The sequence below is a fragment of the Apteryx mantelli genome, chromosome 2 (assembly GCF_036417845.1).
Source record: "Apteryx mantelli isolate bAptMan1 chromosome 2, bAptMan1.hap1, whole genome shotgun sequence".
In the NCBI taxonomy this organism is placed as follows: Eukaryota; Metazoa; Chordata; class Aves; order Apterygiformes; family Apterygidae; genus Apteryx; species Apteryx mantelli.
This window is the reverse complement of record NC_089979.1, coordinates 115022099-115040224: the sequence shown is the minus strand read 5'-3', so window position 1 is coordinate 115040224 and position 18126 is coordinate 115022099. Positions and strand designations below refer to the sequence as shown.

Below are 18126 nucleotides of genomic sequence, written 5' to 3'. Positions count from 1 at the left end.
TTGTAATAGACAAGTTTTATGGGCTTTTAATTGCGGTTTGTTTTGTTTAGTTTTGGGTTGGTATTTTTTGTTTGTTTTTAGTGCATTGCTAGTTGTTCAGTATTCATGAGCAATACTCTAAAAATAACCCTCAGGGTTGAACTTTATGGAGGCTAGCTAGTTCATTTAAGTAGGGAAATGATTTCAAATTTCCAGGAGATTATAGCAGAATATGAGGGAAGACACGATTAACCAGTGACAGTCGTCACTGTTGCCACTTGCCTATTTTGATAAATATGGGTGAGCATCCTGGATTATTCCTTGCCAAAAACAAAAAAAAAAAGCGACTAAGGTTACTCAGTATCAGGTTTTTAGAAGGGCATACTTTGATCATGTGTGCAATAAAGCTTGCACTCTGACTCTTAAAGCTGCTCTTTAGTATTAGCTAATAATAAAAGGTGATAATAATAGTCTCTAATAATAGGTGATACCATTTGAATTTCTCATGCTGCTGTTAACAAAAAGCCCCTATCACTTCATCAGCAAATATTATGGTACTCTTTAAGCTTTTGGATGAGGATTTGGGGGGTCTTAGAAAGAAGAGGTCTTTCTGTGCTCGCTAAGCTACAGCTAATGTCACGACATGGCTTCACCGCGTGCTGGAGCAGGGGTCTGGAGGGGACTCCAGCACCAGCGAGCCCGGGGCGGCTCGCCTCCAGGGATGTGCAGCCCGGGGCAGTCAGCGCTGGGGGGGTGGAGGGAGGCGAGCAGTGCAGAGGCACAGCGATGCCGATCAGTGTAGAGAGGCTGGGCTGCAGGAGGCAGCATAAAGAGAGGCAGAGGGCTAATACACCTAGTAACATCTGCCCTCGTTAATATCTATGCTTTCTACTAGTTTTTTTTTAATAGTTTGGTATCACTGATAGGTTTGGAATGTGACATCAGCGTGGTATCAGTATATGACCCATCTCTCATATATATACATAGTAAGCTGAGCTTATGAATGGCTAATTAGACATTGTTCAAGAATCCCACTACCAGAGTAACTTTGGAAAAAACTGAAATGTCTTGCTCTTGCCATGCAGCGAATATCACAATTTGAGATTGCAAAATTTGTACTCCTGACTTGACAAACATCTTTTTACTATTATTACTCTTACTATTATTATTATATTTTTATTATTGTTACTATTATTATTACATTTTTAACAGACAATAGCGTACCAAATAATTACCTACTCTTTTTTCTTATGTAATTGTTGTAAGAGATGTGTTTGCCTCTTGAATACCTACATTTAATCGTATTCAATGTTTTATGAAAAGCAGTAATTAACACAGTAATAGCCTCATTTATTTGAATCAGTTAATCAAATGCATTCAGGAATTGCAAATTTATCTCATTGCAATTCTTGTCTTAAATGCTCCTCGTGACTGTGCTGATATTACTCCATCTTAACTCTGCTAATCAGTTTTCATTTCAATTAACTGATTAACTTTAATGCAGTTAACTTTTCAATCTTGCTGTTTTTCTAAAAATTTCCATTTAACTAGAGAAAATATTATTGTTTAGAGTTAGAACATAAATTGCACTGGTGTGCAGTCTATCATCTTCCTCTTACTAAGTTTGACAGATATGCCACTGAATGGCTGCAGAGAGCATGTGAGCTGTAGCATTGCTAAGTTAATTAAGAGCTCTGTTTCAGTAGATGGGGACAGAGGGTTTGTGGCTTTGAAGCAGAAGGTTTTAAAGTTTTTTCCCCTGTTAACAATGATGTCCTGCAGCTGTAAAATTCATGTGGTTATGCCCCTATGTTCACTCAGCAGGATGGTGCTGAAGAAATCTAGGCTGCAGAATGACTTCAGAAAGGGCCGTTTTGAGTGTCAGAGGAGTGGGTGGAATTAGGATCTCCGCAGCCTTGTGTTTTCCGATGAGTAAATGAGTTATGCCAGTAAATGAGTAAGCCTACCTGCCTCTAGAAATAGAGGTGCCACGGGTGTATATTGCAAAATGGCCCGCGAGAGGTTTCTGCCCCAGGCTGTGCTTCGGGCTCTGTAGCTTCCCAGGGCAGAGCTGCCACATCCCCCCGTCAGGATGGCCGAGCTGACCGGTGCTGGCTGAAGGGAAGGATGGCCCGGAGCTGTGGCTGGGCCCCACGCACACCGAGCGTGGAGCAGGGGCTGTTGCTCTCACTCTCTCGCATGCTAAGGTAGTGATTTTCCTGCTCCCATCGCACTGCCTTGCTAAAGCTGGCCGTGAGTCTGGGTACTAATAGCAGTGTAACCACAGCAGAGAGGAACTCAGGATGAAGCAATTTACTCAGCTTCTTGGGCAAATTTTCACTGAGCAGCTGTATGGCCTAGGGAGCTTCTGGTTTGGAAGAAATTTTAAAATATTTGAAATTATAATGGTATTTCTTCAAGCAAATCTTCACCAGGATTTGAATTTCCCATGAACTACATGCTCCACTTCTCAGTCCACTCTGTTCGGCATCTTTGAGTCTTTCATCCATTTGAGCTACCCACTGGAGCTTTAGCTGCTTGCATTATTAAATGCTTAATAATTCAGGCTTTCTGTACAAAATAATCTGCTTTATATCATTCTGCTTCTACAAAGTGATCCTTTGCAGAGCTACACAGTAGAAATGTGCAAAGGACTAAGCCTGAATGAGTAGGCAGTGGGAGAGCCGATGTTCCCAACCCTTATATGAATACTTGTGCTTGGGAATACTTTTTTCCATGCATATCTAACCTAGCTACCTGCTGCCTTTAGTTTGTGCCCATATATGAATTGACATTACTCCCCAACCCACTTCTGAATGTCAGTCATTAAGTCATGCCTGTGTATCCTGCGTAATGCCATGACGAACTTACTTATACACAGGTAAGAGGCACCATGACTTACAGTGCTGATGGTTGACTAATAACAAATGGGAGAAAACTCAGACTTTGTAATGTCTGATGCACTTTGGGAATTCTGGCAGCAAGACCTACATATATGCTGATGGTAAGGGGTACTCCAAAATTACCACAGTACATGTATACAAATCCGTAGATCACCACTGTTCTAAGCCTCCTCCTTGAACTATTTTTCATCTAACATAGCCAAGAATGAGTGCAAGCTGCCAGAAAAATAGTTTAGATTTAAGGATTAGAAGTTTGGATTTGGACAAATAGGTTGAGTGGTCAGGGAAGATAAATCTGAACCCAAGCTGAGCTCAATTAGCTGCAGATCATGATTCCTCTTCATCTTTCCCCCGCATCCCTGCCCCTGGTGGGGTATTTTTCACTTAACCAAGCCCCATCCACTTGCATCTGTTTAGAAAAGTACCTCAGGAATTTGGGGCTAGAAAACATTCTTCTCTTTGTATCAGTGGTTATACAGCTGTAAAACATTGAAGAAGTGCCAGAGGATTCACAGATGTCTCCTTTCCTGTTGAGGTATTGGGAGTGGAGGGGGTATGGGGGTGGAAAGTACTCCAAAATCTGACAAGACCGTGGTGTTGGACAGACACCGTTCACCTGGGACTGGCCATGGCTTGCTTCCAGTCGAGAAATGCATGCTTCCCCGATGACCCACTTTGTGCTTCCCTATATGGAAAGTTAATGATTTCTTTTTTTTTAAAGGGAAGATTTTTATAGGAAAACCAGATGAAGCAACATACTATTCTGTGATTAAAATGCAGAGAAGTTTCCTTTGCTTCAAAGGATGGCATGTCTGGAATGTGTTTGCTTTGCTTACCTAATTACATGATCACAGCCCTACCTGACACTGTGCTCTTACATTAAATGAGATGTTATTTTCTACTGGTTGCAAGTGTAATCTGAGGCTTCTTTTCTCTCTTTTCCAGAAAAGAAATCCATTTGTGATTATTATGCATACAGATATATAGGTGCTTATTACAAAAACCTGCTTCTGTCTAGTAACTTCATTTGGTTTTGGTTTATTACCTGACTCAGTGAAATTCAGGTCAGGTGTTTCGTAACAAAATACAGCCTTCCTCCTTGCCCAGTGTCTGACAGTTGTGAGACTCTATATGTGAAAATGGAAGGTCAATTTGACTAAGACAGAATTGATCCTGGCAGGTGGTAGGAGGAATTGGGAAGGGAGGAGAGGGGGAGACATCTAATAGAATAAGCAGGATACTGTGAATGCACTTCTTGACGGACTGTGTACTCAGAGCTTGTTGTTCCTGGTTTACCTTTAACAGAGGTTTGGGTTATTTTGTCTACAGGGCGTTGGAGTCCTGGTTTAAAATCCTGGTTCATCGAAGTCAAGGGCAATTCTGCTGTCTTTAGGGACAGGTTTTCATCATTGTGACTGTTCCTATCCTGTGCAGGATTATTATACTAATCTATGCATTAGTAATCCTGGGCTAGCCTTTCCGCACTTTGCTGTACCACAGACAACTTAAGAAAGATTCAGCTGGTTCAGAGACAGAGGGTCCATTCTTTAGTAGAAGCTGAAGTGAACCGTGTTCGGATCTGGCTTCCCAGATCCTGTCTAGCTGCCACTTTCTTGCTGGATGAAATCTAAGGGATAGCTTTACAAAGCAGAAAACCTAATTTATCTGGGCCCAGGCAACTGAGTGATCCCTTCTGTGTCTCACTAATTTGAGGTTATTCATGGTTCTTTCTTCTTGGCCGTAAGATGTTCATAGAGAAAGGCTGCAACTCTTAGGCCTGCCATCCCTCACATTTTTCAAAGCTTATCTGATAGGCTTTTAAACATACCCCAGGCATAACTTTTTAAATACAGTTTCTCACCTCAAGTATTCTCATTAAAGCTGCGATCTAAAAATGCCACTATGTGACAGTAAGCACAAATCAGTTCTAGGAACACCATTTAGCAAGATACAAGCACATCCCTGTCACATACACTATACATATTTTTTGGGAAGGGCCCTTTCTATATATCACACCCTGGAAAACGTCCTTGATGTCTCAGTACTGTAATACAATGCATGATTTTTAAAGGAAGAGGAGAGCAGGTGTGGGGAGGAACTGGTAGAAAAGCATAGTGATTTCCTCCCTTGTGAAAATGTTTTAAAAGACTCCACCTGCCATTTCATGCAACCTGATCCATTCCCAAAGCAAAAATATTTGCTACTCTGAAGTATTCTTTTTAGCTGCAAAAATAAATCCCAATTTTTGGAGGGATGCTATTCAGAAAAGTTGTCATCAGAGGAAATCACCCTATGTCTCTCTCATATACCACAGAATTTTAACTACAGCTGCTACAAAATCCAAGACCTCTGTTTGATTTTGTTTTAATTAAGCTCTGAGACATGTTCACAGCAGGGCTTTGTTTGCTTGTTTGTTTTAATTTAATTTAATCTTTCTATGTTTTAAGCTTATTGTAGTATTGATTTTAAAATCCAGAGATGCTGAGCTGACGGTGATATGTCTGTTTCAGGGAATAAATAATGCAAGAATGCAACCCCTCAGATCTCATAGTCTGCCTTGGGCAGAGGCTAACAAGTGTTACTAGGAAGAGGAAACCCACCCATACTGTGGCTGGCCTGCTGTGCCATGTCATATATGGTGGAGAAATCCCTTTCAGGCCCCTGAGATGATTGGTTTACATCTCAAAGCATGAAATTTTAATTACCTTTCCTTTAACATGCATAACTGCGACACTACTATATTTCAGCTCCTATTTTAAGCCACCTGCAGTATATCCTGCCTAATTAGACACACAGCAAAGATGAACGAGGGTGTTTATAAGCAAGCAAATGAGATGAATTTGTGGGAAACATTTTAAAAATAAGCTTAACCTAATCCTCCTGTTATTCTTATGAGTTCATTTATGCTTCTGGCAGGCTAAGCAGACAAAGCAGGACGTGAGCTGTGACCAGCACAAAAGACTTTTCTGTAGAAAGTTTGCCTTAGGAAGGTCTTGACAGTTCAGAGCAACTTAGCCTGCTTGCCTTTGCTGTTGGTCTGAGAGCTGACTCGCTGCATGTGAGGGATCTGCTCTGGAGACTTTACGTGAGTTAGAGTTAGCTGAAAGCTTTCTTGTTGTTGTTTTCAGTATCTGAAGGTTTTTGCATCAGTTTTGGTGTTGTTTCCAAAATCTTACAGGATATCTGTAAAGTCTGGGATGTTCCCGCTCTCCGAGATCATTGGGATCCTTGCATTATGTCAGCTTTTTAGTAGCAATCTGTGGTATAAAGATTATTCCAGGGAGCTATGGAGAGGAGACTGTGCTCCTCTCCTATCCATCTCTGTGAATGCTCATTTTATGGATAGAGGTGTGTGGTTCCTGTATTCCGTACTTGCTCGTTCAAGTGTAGAAACTGAATTGTATTTCCCTTAATTACTTAAACCTAATTTTTCCTTCAGTCTTCACAGCAGATGGGAAAACCGGCATGTCACATAAGCGGTGATTTGTGCAGCCTCGCAAACATGCATTGCACAAGCCCTTTCAGGAGGCAGCTGCTGCTGCCACTCCACCTGCAAACCCTTCGCTCCCCTGACAGCGGAGCAGCGGGAGCACGTGCAGAAGGGGCACCAGGCACCGCGAGCATGCTGCGAGGTGGATGCAGCCCTCTTTCACTGAGGGTGCCTGGCTCTAACTGAGCCATATGTGGCAGGACCAGTACTACTGAGGTCTCCTGACCCCCATGGCCCATCTTAACAGCCGAGGGTTATTGTACTCTAGTGTGTTGCAGCACCAGAATAAAGGGCAGACCCGTAGGAAGGAAGGCAAAAATTTGTGGAGGCACTTGTGGTTATACAGGAACATATATTTGTCCATCACAATATCTAATCTTACCCAAGATACACAGCACATACTCTATGCACGGGTGTGTGTGCGTAGATTCACTCACCCTTTAAACTGTTGAGATGCCACTTAGAAATGCATGTTCATAGCTCTGCTCTCATAAATAACTCTCAGATGGAGTCGTCAGAGCAGGCATAGGCTTATGTTAATACTGTGAGAAGGCTCAGGACTGCAGCTTGCTGGTGCCATCCTGGAGCAGAGAGAGAACTAAAATGCCACTGGACCCAAAGTATAGTAAAAATCTAATCCTTTCCTCACCCAAAGGGAGGGCTCTGCATATGTGAGAACAGGTGCTGCAATTTCACATCTTCATCATGACATACAGAGGATAAGAGCATTTAAGTCTCTCCCTGCCTCCCCCACTTAAGCCAATTGAAATTAAAATTGGTGGGGAATGTGCTGGGAATCCTGAAGGGAGTTGGAGCCATATGTTTTCTTGCATTCCTGGGTACTCCTACAACTAACATTCTGTTTATATAATATTCCTGAAACATAAAAGCTAAAATAAATCCAGCATGTGAAAATTAATAACAAGTCATTTCTCTTAAGATCAGTACAGAGGAAGCTGTCGTAAGTGTTAAGGTATTCAGACAGCTGATTTTTGTACATCAGCTCTCAAGTGAGGTATGCAGTTTACAGAGAGTGCTGAAGGTTATGTACTCTGTGAGTATATGAAGTAAGAGGCTGTTGAGATGGTGGATACCATGGCAGCAAGGAAGAAGTTTACAAAGTTCATTTCCTAAGTGCTCCTTCTTAGCACTTTACATTTTCAAATTGCAGTGTAAACATTTAATTCTCACTATACCTTGGTTTAAAGCTGTCGAAATGAAGAAAGAGTCCTTTGCTGTGCAGGAAGCCAGGAGTAGATTTGAGATTAAAATCTGAAAGTGCCTGGTTCCTGGCTTCAAGCGCAAGTCCTTCTGATGAGATTTAAGAGCTTTCACATGCACAAGAAGTATATTGTCTTATTCTTGTCAAAGCCCAAATTCAGAAGAAAGCATTGCTACTCTTTTTAACAAAGAACTAAATCTTCTGTGCTCCTGTAAAGCCCAGTTAAATGGCAATGTGATAATGCTCCAGGCAGTAATGTGTCCTTGGCAAATAAAGAATTAACAAGAAGTCAAAACTTAGTAATGGATTACATCATGGACCATAAAAGACTTGCTTCTGAAGCAGGAGAAGTCTATATGCAAGAAAAACTCCATACTTTGGTGTCAGAGATCAAGGATTGGGCTGAGGTTTGAAAGTCCATTTTGTCAATCTACTCACTGGTTTATCTGCTTGGTTCTTATCCGTTGTACTGATTTGTCAGCCCATCGTTACATATTTTTTGGAGGCATATTTTTCATCATGGCAAGGTGATGACACAGATCATGTCCTCAAAGGGTAACAGAAGCTTTCAATGATTTCAAGAGTAGCTGTGGGTATAGAAAACCTTTTGAAAACAGGCTTATAGACTACATGGTATGAGGAATTCATTTCATGGCCTTGTTTCTAAAGGCAAGGATGTCTTGCTGACAATATACAGAAGCATCACCAAAGTATCAGTTGAAGGGATTGAAGGTGATACTGTAATCAGAGAAAACTACACAGATCCCACAAAAAAATGGCTATTTTGTCTGCCATTGTTGAGTTGTAAACTTGCCACCAGATTCTATACGTTAATCAGGTTGTGTTTTGTCAACATCTGAAATAATGCAATTCCTATCATTTGTGTGATGATTCCTCAGTTTAAAGAAGCCCGAAATATTCACTACAGCATTACCAGTGAATCTCTGATTTCAGAAAAAAAAAACCATGAACACAAAATTGAAATATAGTGCAGAGACATTTCAGCTCATTAGTAGGGGACATTTGGTTCATCTTCCAGTTCTCCTTTTACCACCTTTGCTGATCTCTGTTAGATAGTTTGTCTCTCTAGGTAGTTCGATCTCTAGACTGTTGTTTCAAACTGGTGTTCATCCATCCCCTGCACATGAGGAATGCACAGTTAGCAGCCACCTTTGAAAGGCTTACTGTTCATGACCTGGCCAGATTACACAAAACATGGTGGCATAGAGGCAATGAGAGTATTAAATTCTCCAGCAAGGTATATCTCATGAGACCATGCTTTCTTAAAGGATCTCAGACTGTTGTCTTAGTTGACACAATCTATTCCATAGTCATAACCTGTGGTACAGGGTAAACAGACAATATCTCTGGCCAGGATTCCCATCTGGTTTTTGAGGCTAGGAATTCAGACTACATGGTTGTCTTATCAGCTGCTAACAAATTGTGCAGTGTTTAGTAGTCTTGAGAATTTCCTTCACCTGCCCTTTTTATTTCTCTTTGTCTCTCAATGCTATTCATATACTTTTTTTCCAAATGATAAAGTAGTTAGTTAGCCAGGAATGCTTTCTAGTTATGGAATACTACAGGGTTTTTTGTGGATGTTCCCCATGTATGGAAGTTATAGTTTTATATGGGCAGGGGGAATTTAACTATGATATCAGAAGTAATAATTCCCGTGACATAAAAAGATGCTATTTATTATCTTCACTGTCCTCACTATCCTTGGAGCAGATGCAGACCCTGGGTTCAAAGTCATAGCCAAGGTCAGAGATCCTGTGTACATGCTAGTAGAATTGTTGGTGGAATGTGCTTTAGTTCCATAACCATGATCGGCCTGATAGACAGTGGTCTATGCAGAATGTCTAAAAGCTTTTCCATATGACTAGGAAGTCAGGAGACTGACATATTTCCTTAGTGTTTGTAATTAAAACTGAGAAGAAGATATTAAACAGTTACTGGTTTCTATGTTGTGGTCAATATTATGATTTATTGACTTGAGAACCAATATTGACTGAGGGGAAACTAAGCTTAATTTTTCCCCTAAGACCTACTAAATCTGGATGTTGACTGAAAGCAGAAGTTTGCATGCTATAGACATGCATACTTTCTACAAGGATAGTAACTTGTTTCTCTGAATTTCGGAATGACTCCAAAGTTTGTTATAATGTTTGTTATAATGCTTTACAGAAAACAGCATTATGGGCTTGCTTTAAAGAGCCTCTTAAATGTGGATATGCCCCTTTAAAATATAATTGATGGAGTTGTTTAGAGTGCATGAAAAATGCTGGATTGCTAGCCCAAAGGATGGAGCATTGTCTGTTGAGTGGGTGCAATATGAGCAGCAGTAGTGGGAGCTTCTTATGGTGTCTGACCAGCATGCTTCAATCTCAGCTTGTGACAGGATACCTTGCTGAAATCTGAGGTTGGCATGATCCTTGTATCCATCCAGTCTTTGACTATGTATCAAAATTGCTGCAAACAGTCCGATGACTTTTGTGATATGGACTCCTCCTTGCTGGGAAGCAAGAAAATACAACTGAATTCACTCCAGATCACAACTGCTTTTGCCTTTGTGATGGAAGTTTTATCGTTTAAAAACATCAGGTGCCTGAATACAAGAGAGTTCGAGCCAGGAAAGTCAGAGATCAGAGCCTGATCTCATAAACCTACATATACAGCACATGTATTGTTGTCTGCTTCTGACTATTGCTTGAATTATGTGCCTTGCTAAGGATCTGAACACAGCTATTTTTTAACAGTCTCTATGAAATTAATCTCTCGCAGATGTTGGCTTGAGGCTGACAGCACCCTGCATTTCAAGCTTAAAGTACTAATAAAATTCTTAAGCCCACTTTCCATTTGGATGTGAGGATGCCCTCCAGTTTGACATGAACCAACTCTTTGATTCATCTTTTGTTGAGTGGTGAGAGTGGGGCTAGTTTTGCTCTCAGGGCTCTAGACAGAATAGTATTTCATGAAGTAGCCCAATAACCCATTCTCTTGGTAGACCAAGAGAAATAATTCACCTAGGAGTTTTTGACATCTCCCTTCCTTGGCAGCTTGGGGCCTGTCACGTTACACATTTAGACAGAATTCAGGCTTCTTGGTGGCTCGGCAAAGGGATCGTGTTGTGACGTGAGCATGGAACGACCAAGAGAGGATTATTCTGCTTATGTGCGATAGGATGAGAAACAATTTTTGTATTATTGAGTGTCAACTGCAAGAAAAGCAGCTTTAGCTGAAGAGTGGTGGTATTACTGAAAGCTGGTGAAGGGATACACGAAGGGATACACGGTTTAGTTTTCAAGGCTTTTATTGGTTTTGTCCTCTGCTGTTTTAGCATCCGCTGCCTGTTTTGAACAGGAATGTTCTGCAAGAGCAGTGATGCCTTACCTGTCCTTTTGCCTCAGGAATACACATTATGCCCCGGTAGCTAGTGTCTCCAGAAAACAGTAATAACTTCTTACAAAGTCTACCAGAAGCCAGTTGCTTCAACTTTAAACATTTTTATTGGTCCCTGAGATGTCTTATAGGTATGAATGCTGTCCTTTCTGCTCCAGATCATGCAGAGTGTGCAGTAATTCGAATAAAATGGTAAGAGAATATTTTTTTTTTACTCTGACCCTTTGTTTTCCTCTTTTGCAGTACAGGTGTGACAGTGGTGGAGGAACACATTTACAGGTCTGTGGGGCTTCTGGAAAAAAAACAATCCCTCCCAGGGGCGTTCACAAAGTGAATCATTAGCCTGACTGTAACAATAAATACCACCACAGGAACATGCAAGGATTTATCCAAAGGTCACATTCACCCAGAACATTTCTCTGCTGAAAGAAGCTTGCAGCTGTGTTAAGATTAAAGAGTGTCAGAGAACCATAGTGTGTGTGATTTTTTCACTCTGAATAAAATATGAGCTGTTTGTCTAACAGCCCCAGCCCCAGGGATGCTAGTGTCAGACTGCCTTGGGGCTGTCATATGTATTTCCAGTGGGTTTTTAGCATTCAGGAATAATCTTCTCTTTGATGCATTCATCTGACACATCCTAAGCTCCTGCAATACCTAGGAGGAGATCTTCCTCTTGCTATTATGAGAACTTTGATAGCCACTCTTAGAAAAGGGAAGCCCACTGGGAACTGCTCAGACAAATGACTGAGGTCAAAGTCATATCCCAAAAGTGGGAGTAGCCCAAATGAATCATTCACTTTCTCACTTGAACGTGCTTGACACAGTGGACCAGAATGAGATGTGATAAGCATTTTATTTGCAGCAGCAGGCAGCTGCATGGGTGAATAATCAAAGCCTGGCCTCAGTGAAAACCCTTGTGTGATTTTTTGTGCATGCCTGTAAGGGCACAGTCATGTAGGTCAGTGTCAGGATAGAAATATTTCTATGGCTAATCTGTTAACCTGCTTCTCCTTTCACTAACAGTATTTCAAAAACAGGAATAGTTCATGGAGTGTCATGACTTTTAATACTGAATTAAATGGAGAAGCAAGAGCTATGCCTAGTGGCACTGGGCATGCTGTAGCCAATGCTTACATGGCATTTCCTGGTTTCTGTCTAGCAGATAGCACAGGTTTTATCCTTCCCTACCATTAGCAGGCCTGGACCTATGAGCTCAGGCAAGAGGCCTCATGCTTTCAGGACCGCAGGCTAATGCTCTCAGCTGTGACAGCCCGCAATAGGGGCCATGTAAAAATAATGTGGTGGTAGAAGGGCACCTGCAGTGTTGCTGAACAGAATGTTCCTTGAGGAATGATTGTGGCTATTTTTACATCTGTGGACAGTAAACAGATGAATCCCTGACATTTGCTTTGTAGGAAACACCAGGGAAAAGCCATGAGAGTTTAAAATAATTTTAACTGCCCTTTGTCACTTCCTACCTGTAAGTCATTTAATTCTGTTATCAGAGGACTCCGCACTGGAGATGCACGTGTGGCAGGGGTGAGGGAGGGAAGTTCAGCTGGTGTCACCTCCTCGATTTCCACTGTGAGTTGATTTATCTCAGAATACTCGGTGTTATGTTTTTGCTCTGTATTTTAGAGAAGTTTCAGTTGATCACCTAGTGAGAAATGTAGTGCCTGGTAGGGTCCACAACAAATTTTAGGCAGATGTTTTGAAGGCCCAGCAAGAACTCTTTAGCAGCCAGTTAACAGATTATGTATTTACCCTCAGTGGGAGTAGAAGTGACCTTCAAACTGACATCTTGCTCAGCAGTGTAGCTGTGCTGTTTTTTTGGATCAGATCTGAACCTGCTTTCTATCCTTACAGTTCCACACAGCTCTTTGTACAAGGGTTTGATCTGGATAGTCACATAAATGATTGCAGGTTGTTATAAGAGGTGCATTTTCATATGGGATACTAGCCTTCAAATATGGAAAGCTGCCATTAAACACAGCATGAGCAGAGAAGAAAACACCTTGGGCTGAACTAGTGTCATGTTTCTATTTTACTTCCAAAAAACCTAAGTCCATATCCAAATTGCACAAGACAAAATAGCTTAAATCTGTTGTCTTAGCTTGTGCTGAGCTCCTAGAGGACCTTAGTCAAAGCAGAGCACACAGCTTTTGGCAGAAAAAAGTTTTGGGTTTTTTTCATTTAATACAAAGTTGATTCAGTCCTTGTGAGGGAGAACAGTAACCACTTTAATGTAATAGTATCTCTCTGCATTATTATGACACTAAATAGAGAACTCTGCAAGCAGTGCTATGGTATACCCATCCGTAGCCCAATTAGAGACAGGAGAAGACAGAAACCCCATTGCAAAGAAGTAGTCCCTTTTCCTCAGACTGCCAAAGGCTTTCATTTTGAATCTTCAAAGCTTTTTACTAGGCATCACATTTTTTGATGAGGCCTTCATGAGGCAGCTGGTGTTTTGGAGCTGGACACGTGGGGAGTCTGAAGCCTGGTCCCAGCTCTGTTACGTATCACACACGAACTAGGCCAGGGACACCTCAGTCAAAGTCTTCAAATGTGAGTATTGCAAAATAAAGTCTCCAAATTCAGAGTGACTCTAAATGGTTGTCAGGTGTTATTGTGGAGTCTGTCCAGCTCCCCCTGCCTTCTGGTGGAGGTGGGTTGATCAGCTCTGCAGAAAGTGGGCAGCCATTTAAACAACTTCCATGCCATCAGTGTGGAGTTTTGCAGATGCACTCACTCACTGGACCCAAGGCTCAAAATATGACCCTGAACCACCAGGCAAAAACTACTTCAAAATTTATTTTGGATCTCTTTTATACATCCGCCCTTCTTCTCTGTCTCCCTCTGATACTCCAGTTCTATTGATGCATGCATACAAAAGAAAAACCATAACAAAATCACTCTTTAGAAAGAGATTTTGAAGCAGTGACCTTGTTCTGAACTTTACATCATGGTTTCCGTTGGCTGTCATGCTTGGAGCAGTTTGAAATTTCCTGGCGGCTTATCCACTGGCTCAGCGCTGGGGCTTGCACTTAGTCTTTGTTGCCCATTTAGTGGGCAGAGAGGAGAAATGTGCTTGTGGAGGTGCTTGCTGTGCTGGGGTTAGCTCTCCAGTGAACCTGATAGCTTTAATAATGTCATTATTCTCTGTTGAGCTTACGACAGCATTGCTGGGGAGTATGTTTTAAGGAAGGGAAGTTGGAGATGCAGGTTGTCGAGGTTAGATTTGGCATCTTGCTCAGTTTGATTACTGCAGCATTGAGGTTAGCACCAGATTTCAGAGTCTCTGTGAGCTGGGGAGAGAGTCCAGTGCTGAGAAAAACAGCTGGATGCGTGATCTGCAACTCACAAGTGGCAGATATTTGCCACTTATCTGATCACTGGTGTCTGTGTTTTCTGACTTGCATGCTGTGTGATCCTGTGATAGCTGGAAACAGCAACAAAAATGGATTTAGAATGAAATTCTAAATCAGTTCAGTTCTACCATGTGGTCTTTTAGAGTGCCGTGGGTTTTCCTACGTAGGTTTCTGGGAAAAGGACTGCTTGAGGAGCCAAAGGTGTTTGCTTAATGTGGTAAGAATTTGCACTCCAATCAGAGTAGAAAGCGCCTGAAAGTTCCCTGGAAATCAGACAGTGACTGACAAGGCATTTGCCTTGTGGTAAATGGTGTATCTAAGTGGAGGAATTTATTTTGATTGTTGCTAGGTAAATGGATGTTCAGCATAGGGCACTGTCCCTTCATGGCGCAGTGTGTGGGCCGAGAGCTGGGACCACATATTTCCGGTTGTTCCTGGCTCCAGGGAGTGAAAGGAGTGCTTTCCCATCGTGCTCTCCGTGCAAGCCCGTGGCCTGGCAATTTGTAAAGCTCTCCTCCTCTCTCCATCAGCTCAGGGGCAATCCTTAATGGCACAGTTTTCATCTATCTCACTGCAGGTGGGATTATTTGCTTGAGACCACCTCAGGAAATTGTATGTGCAGGTTCACATGCCTGCTCAGGATTAGTAAAGTGTGTTTTAAACCTATGCTAGAGTGCTGTGCAACTGCATGCAGTGAATCATAGGCCCTGTGACTTTTGCTGCATAGAACAATACAACTACTTCTTTTGAAATAGCGATATTTATAAATCACAGTAATAATATTTATAAATAATAATAACAATAAAGTAAAGAAGAATTGCTCCTAGCCAAGTTCTTATTTTCAGCCTTTAACCTCCCATTTCCCTATTTGGTTCATGAATGGAAAAACATCTCTAGGTCTCTTTATTGCACAGAAAACAGGAAAATGAAAATACGTGCTGGGATTGTCATCATGACTGATGGTGTCTACTCAGTTTAACAGATTTTTATGAAGTTACTGGAAAACTGCTGCCTTTTTATTTCAGATTAGAATATGGGGCAGCGCTTGTTTCTTCTGTTGTCAAGACAAACTCTCCATTTTGAATATTACCCCTTGTGATCCCATTTTTTGACCTGGATAGCTCAGGCCTGATTAATCTAAAATGACGTGGCCAGGACCTTGGGCCAGGAGAGAATACATCTAGAAAATCTGGTATATACTGGACAAGTAATATGAGAAATGTTATAATAGTGATGAGGCAGGGACATCTTTCGCTTCTGCGTATATTCCCTGCTGCTTTTTGGAACTTGCATTCAAAAGACAACTGTGCTCTACACGTGCCCTTGCTGAGGATTGTGATCCGACGCGTTTGGGAAAGCCAGATAGCACATGTCTGCGGTGCTCTAGGCAGCATCAGAGGAACCCTTAGGAAGCATGTGTATCCCAGAAACATGCTTTATATATCACTCTGCGGTCACAGGGTGTGATCTGTACATTTTGTTCATCCTCAGAAAGGCACTGGAAGTAAAAATAAAAAAATAAGAGAGAGGATCTGTCTACCACGCAGAGAGGGTCTGAGGTGTAGGCTTTATAGTGATGAAGTGCCTTGTGAAGCAGAGCGATGGGGAGGAAGGAAAGTGGGGTCAGAGCCAACTCTGCCATTTTCTCCCCCCTGAAGAAATGACTTGCACATTAGGTGGGAAAAAATCACTTCACCACATTGTCCCCATCTTCCCATGCCTCCGCATAGCAATGCCCTAAGGGTAAAGTAGGGCTTCCTTGGTCAGATCTGCCCATTGCCTTGAGCTTAGAAAGAATGAAATTAAGACTTGGCGTCATTTCTCTCTTCCATCCCCACACATGTAAGGTCTGACCATCAATGCAAATAATTTTACAACTGGCTCTGTTTTGAATCGAGCCTGGGGCTGAAAGCTGTTTCCATTCAGTGAGCAGTATGCAAGTTACGTTAAATGAGATGGTGACTTCCATCTTTTATTAGACATTTACGTAAATAATTAGCAGCTCACCAAACAGTGTCCTCAGCAGAAGCTATGTAAAGATGCTGCAGTCTTTCCTCACCTCTACAGCAGGACAATTCTCAGTACTCTATGGCAAATATGTTGCTTTGCTACATTTCTTATTAGACAGGAGATTTCAGTTCCAGGGCTTTTATCCTGACAGTGTTTCATAAATACTCTATTTAGGATTTTTTATAAGTTAAAAAACATACAAACTGCACAAGCCTAGCAGGAAACATACAGGAAAAGATGGCATTTCAAGCTCCTTTGACTTAAAAAAATAATTTATTCGCACATGAGTGCAGTTATGCTTTGGGGCTCTAAATATTTTTTACAGTTTCTTGACTTGTGCCATACATTCACTTTCAAGGCTTCAAATTGCCCATGTACTTGAGTATGAAATTAAGTATGAAAACAGACCACAGGAAAATGAAACGCTTCTGGAGCTCATCTGATTGGCATAAAAAGCACCGAGTGGGTTTGGTGCGTGTTACCCTCGCAGAGTTCATGGGGCAAAACACAGAGATGTGTTAGTGGGTGGAATGGAAAGAGTAGGGAGAAGAGCACTTTGTGCTTAGGCACAAGTGCCCAGGCACTTTCTGAGCCTGGGTTTTAAGGTATAAGGAAGGAGGCTTTGTTTCCAGTACTGCCTTGAGGATTTCCCCTGCCTCCTCCTGGCTCCCACAATTTATTCCTGGCCTCACTTTCCATAACCTGTCCCTTTGCTGCGCCCTCCCTGCAGAACAGGATCAGGGAGCCGATCTGGCTCAAATGCAGTCCTGACAAAAGGAGAAGCGACGAGGGTTGTAACTGAGGCCATTTCTTTGACCTGCTTCCCAGGCTCTGTGTGCAAACCAAGGGGGTGGCCAGGAGGCAGGAAGGAGCAGGAAGGGAGCAGGGATGCCTTAACCCAGTATTGCCACAGAAATTGTCAAGTCAGGGCCTGAGGCTGGTTAGCTCAGAAACCATGGAGGCTCCTGACGAGTCTCCCAAGCCCACTGGCTGCAGAGCTGGAAGAGGCTTTGACTCCAGTTCTTTGGTGCTGCTGGTCCAGGCTCCTTTGCAGTGGGGCAGCAAGGGACTGAGCCCGGACACGTGGTCAGGCAGGCTCATGGGCTCAAGCATCCCCACAGCAGAGGCTTAGCCTTTCTCTCCTTTGTAGCTCTTCTTGTTCTTCTTGCTCCTGTATTTCAGCTCTACCCCCTCGTACAAAGTGGAAGTTAGGAAAATACATAGTTTTCATGGGACTTCTGAAGACAGGTGCAAGCTCTGTGAAGGACTAGATGTAGGAGAGTTAGGGGGAATAATCTTGTAAATTATCACTGGTGAGACTATGAATGTATGTGATATTATTCCACTGCGGAAAACAAATATATTATTGCAGAGCCAGATTTTGGGCTAAGAAGGCTGGGTAGAGTTCTCTGCCTGGAACTCTCTGTGACTCTCAGCTCTTTCTAGTGAAACTGGACTGATTTATGGTTGTGTCTGGAAACTAGAAGTGGTTCAACATGTATCCAGATCCAGAGGCAAATGTCCTTAAAACTGAGTGTTCCATTGTGCGTATGTGCAGATATGCTTATGGGGAATGGAGAATGAGTTTAGTTTGTTACTAAATTGGAACAGATGTAGGATCTGGAATTGAAGATTTTGGTTCTTCTTGTCTTGTGGAAACAATGCAGTGCTATCATTTCAACTTGCAAGTTAGAACTTGTGCACAGCTTAGGTTTCAGCTTTGTTACCTTCCGAGTTTGGAGTTTTATC

At 42.1% G+C, this 18126-nt stretch overlaps 1 protein-coding gene across 1 annotated transcript in view; it reads left to right on the top strand.

Annotated features, from left to right (window-relative positions):
* BMPER (BMP binding endothelial regulator) overlaps window positions 1-18126 on the top strand; it is a 156487-nt gene that overhangs the window by 113512 nt on the left and 24849 nt on the right. Inside the window, exon 14 of the mRNA XM_067292180.1 lies at window positions 11117-11188. Coding sequence (XP_067148281.1) covers window positions 11117-11188 — 72 coding nt within the window. The remainder of the gene's footprint in view (window positions 1-11116; window positions 11189-18126) is intronic.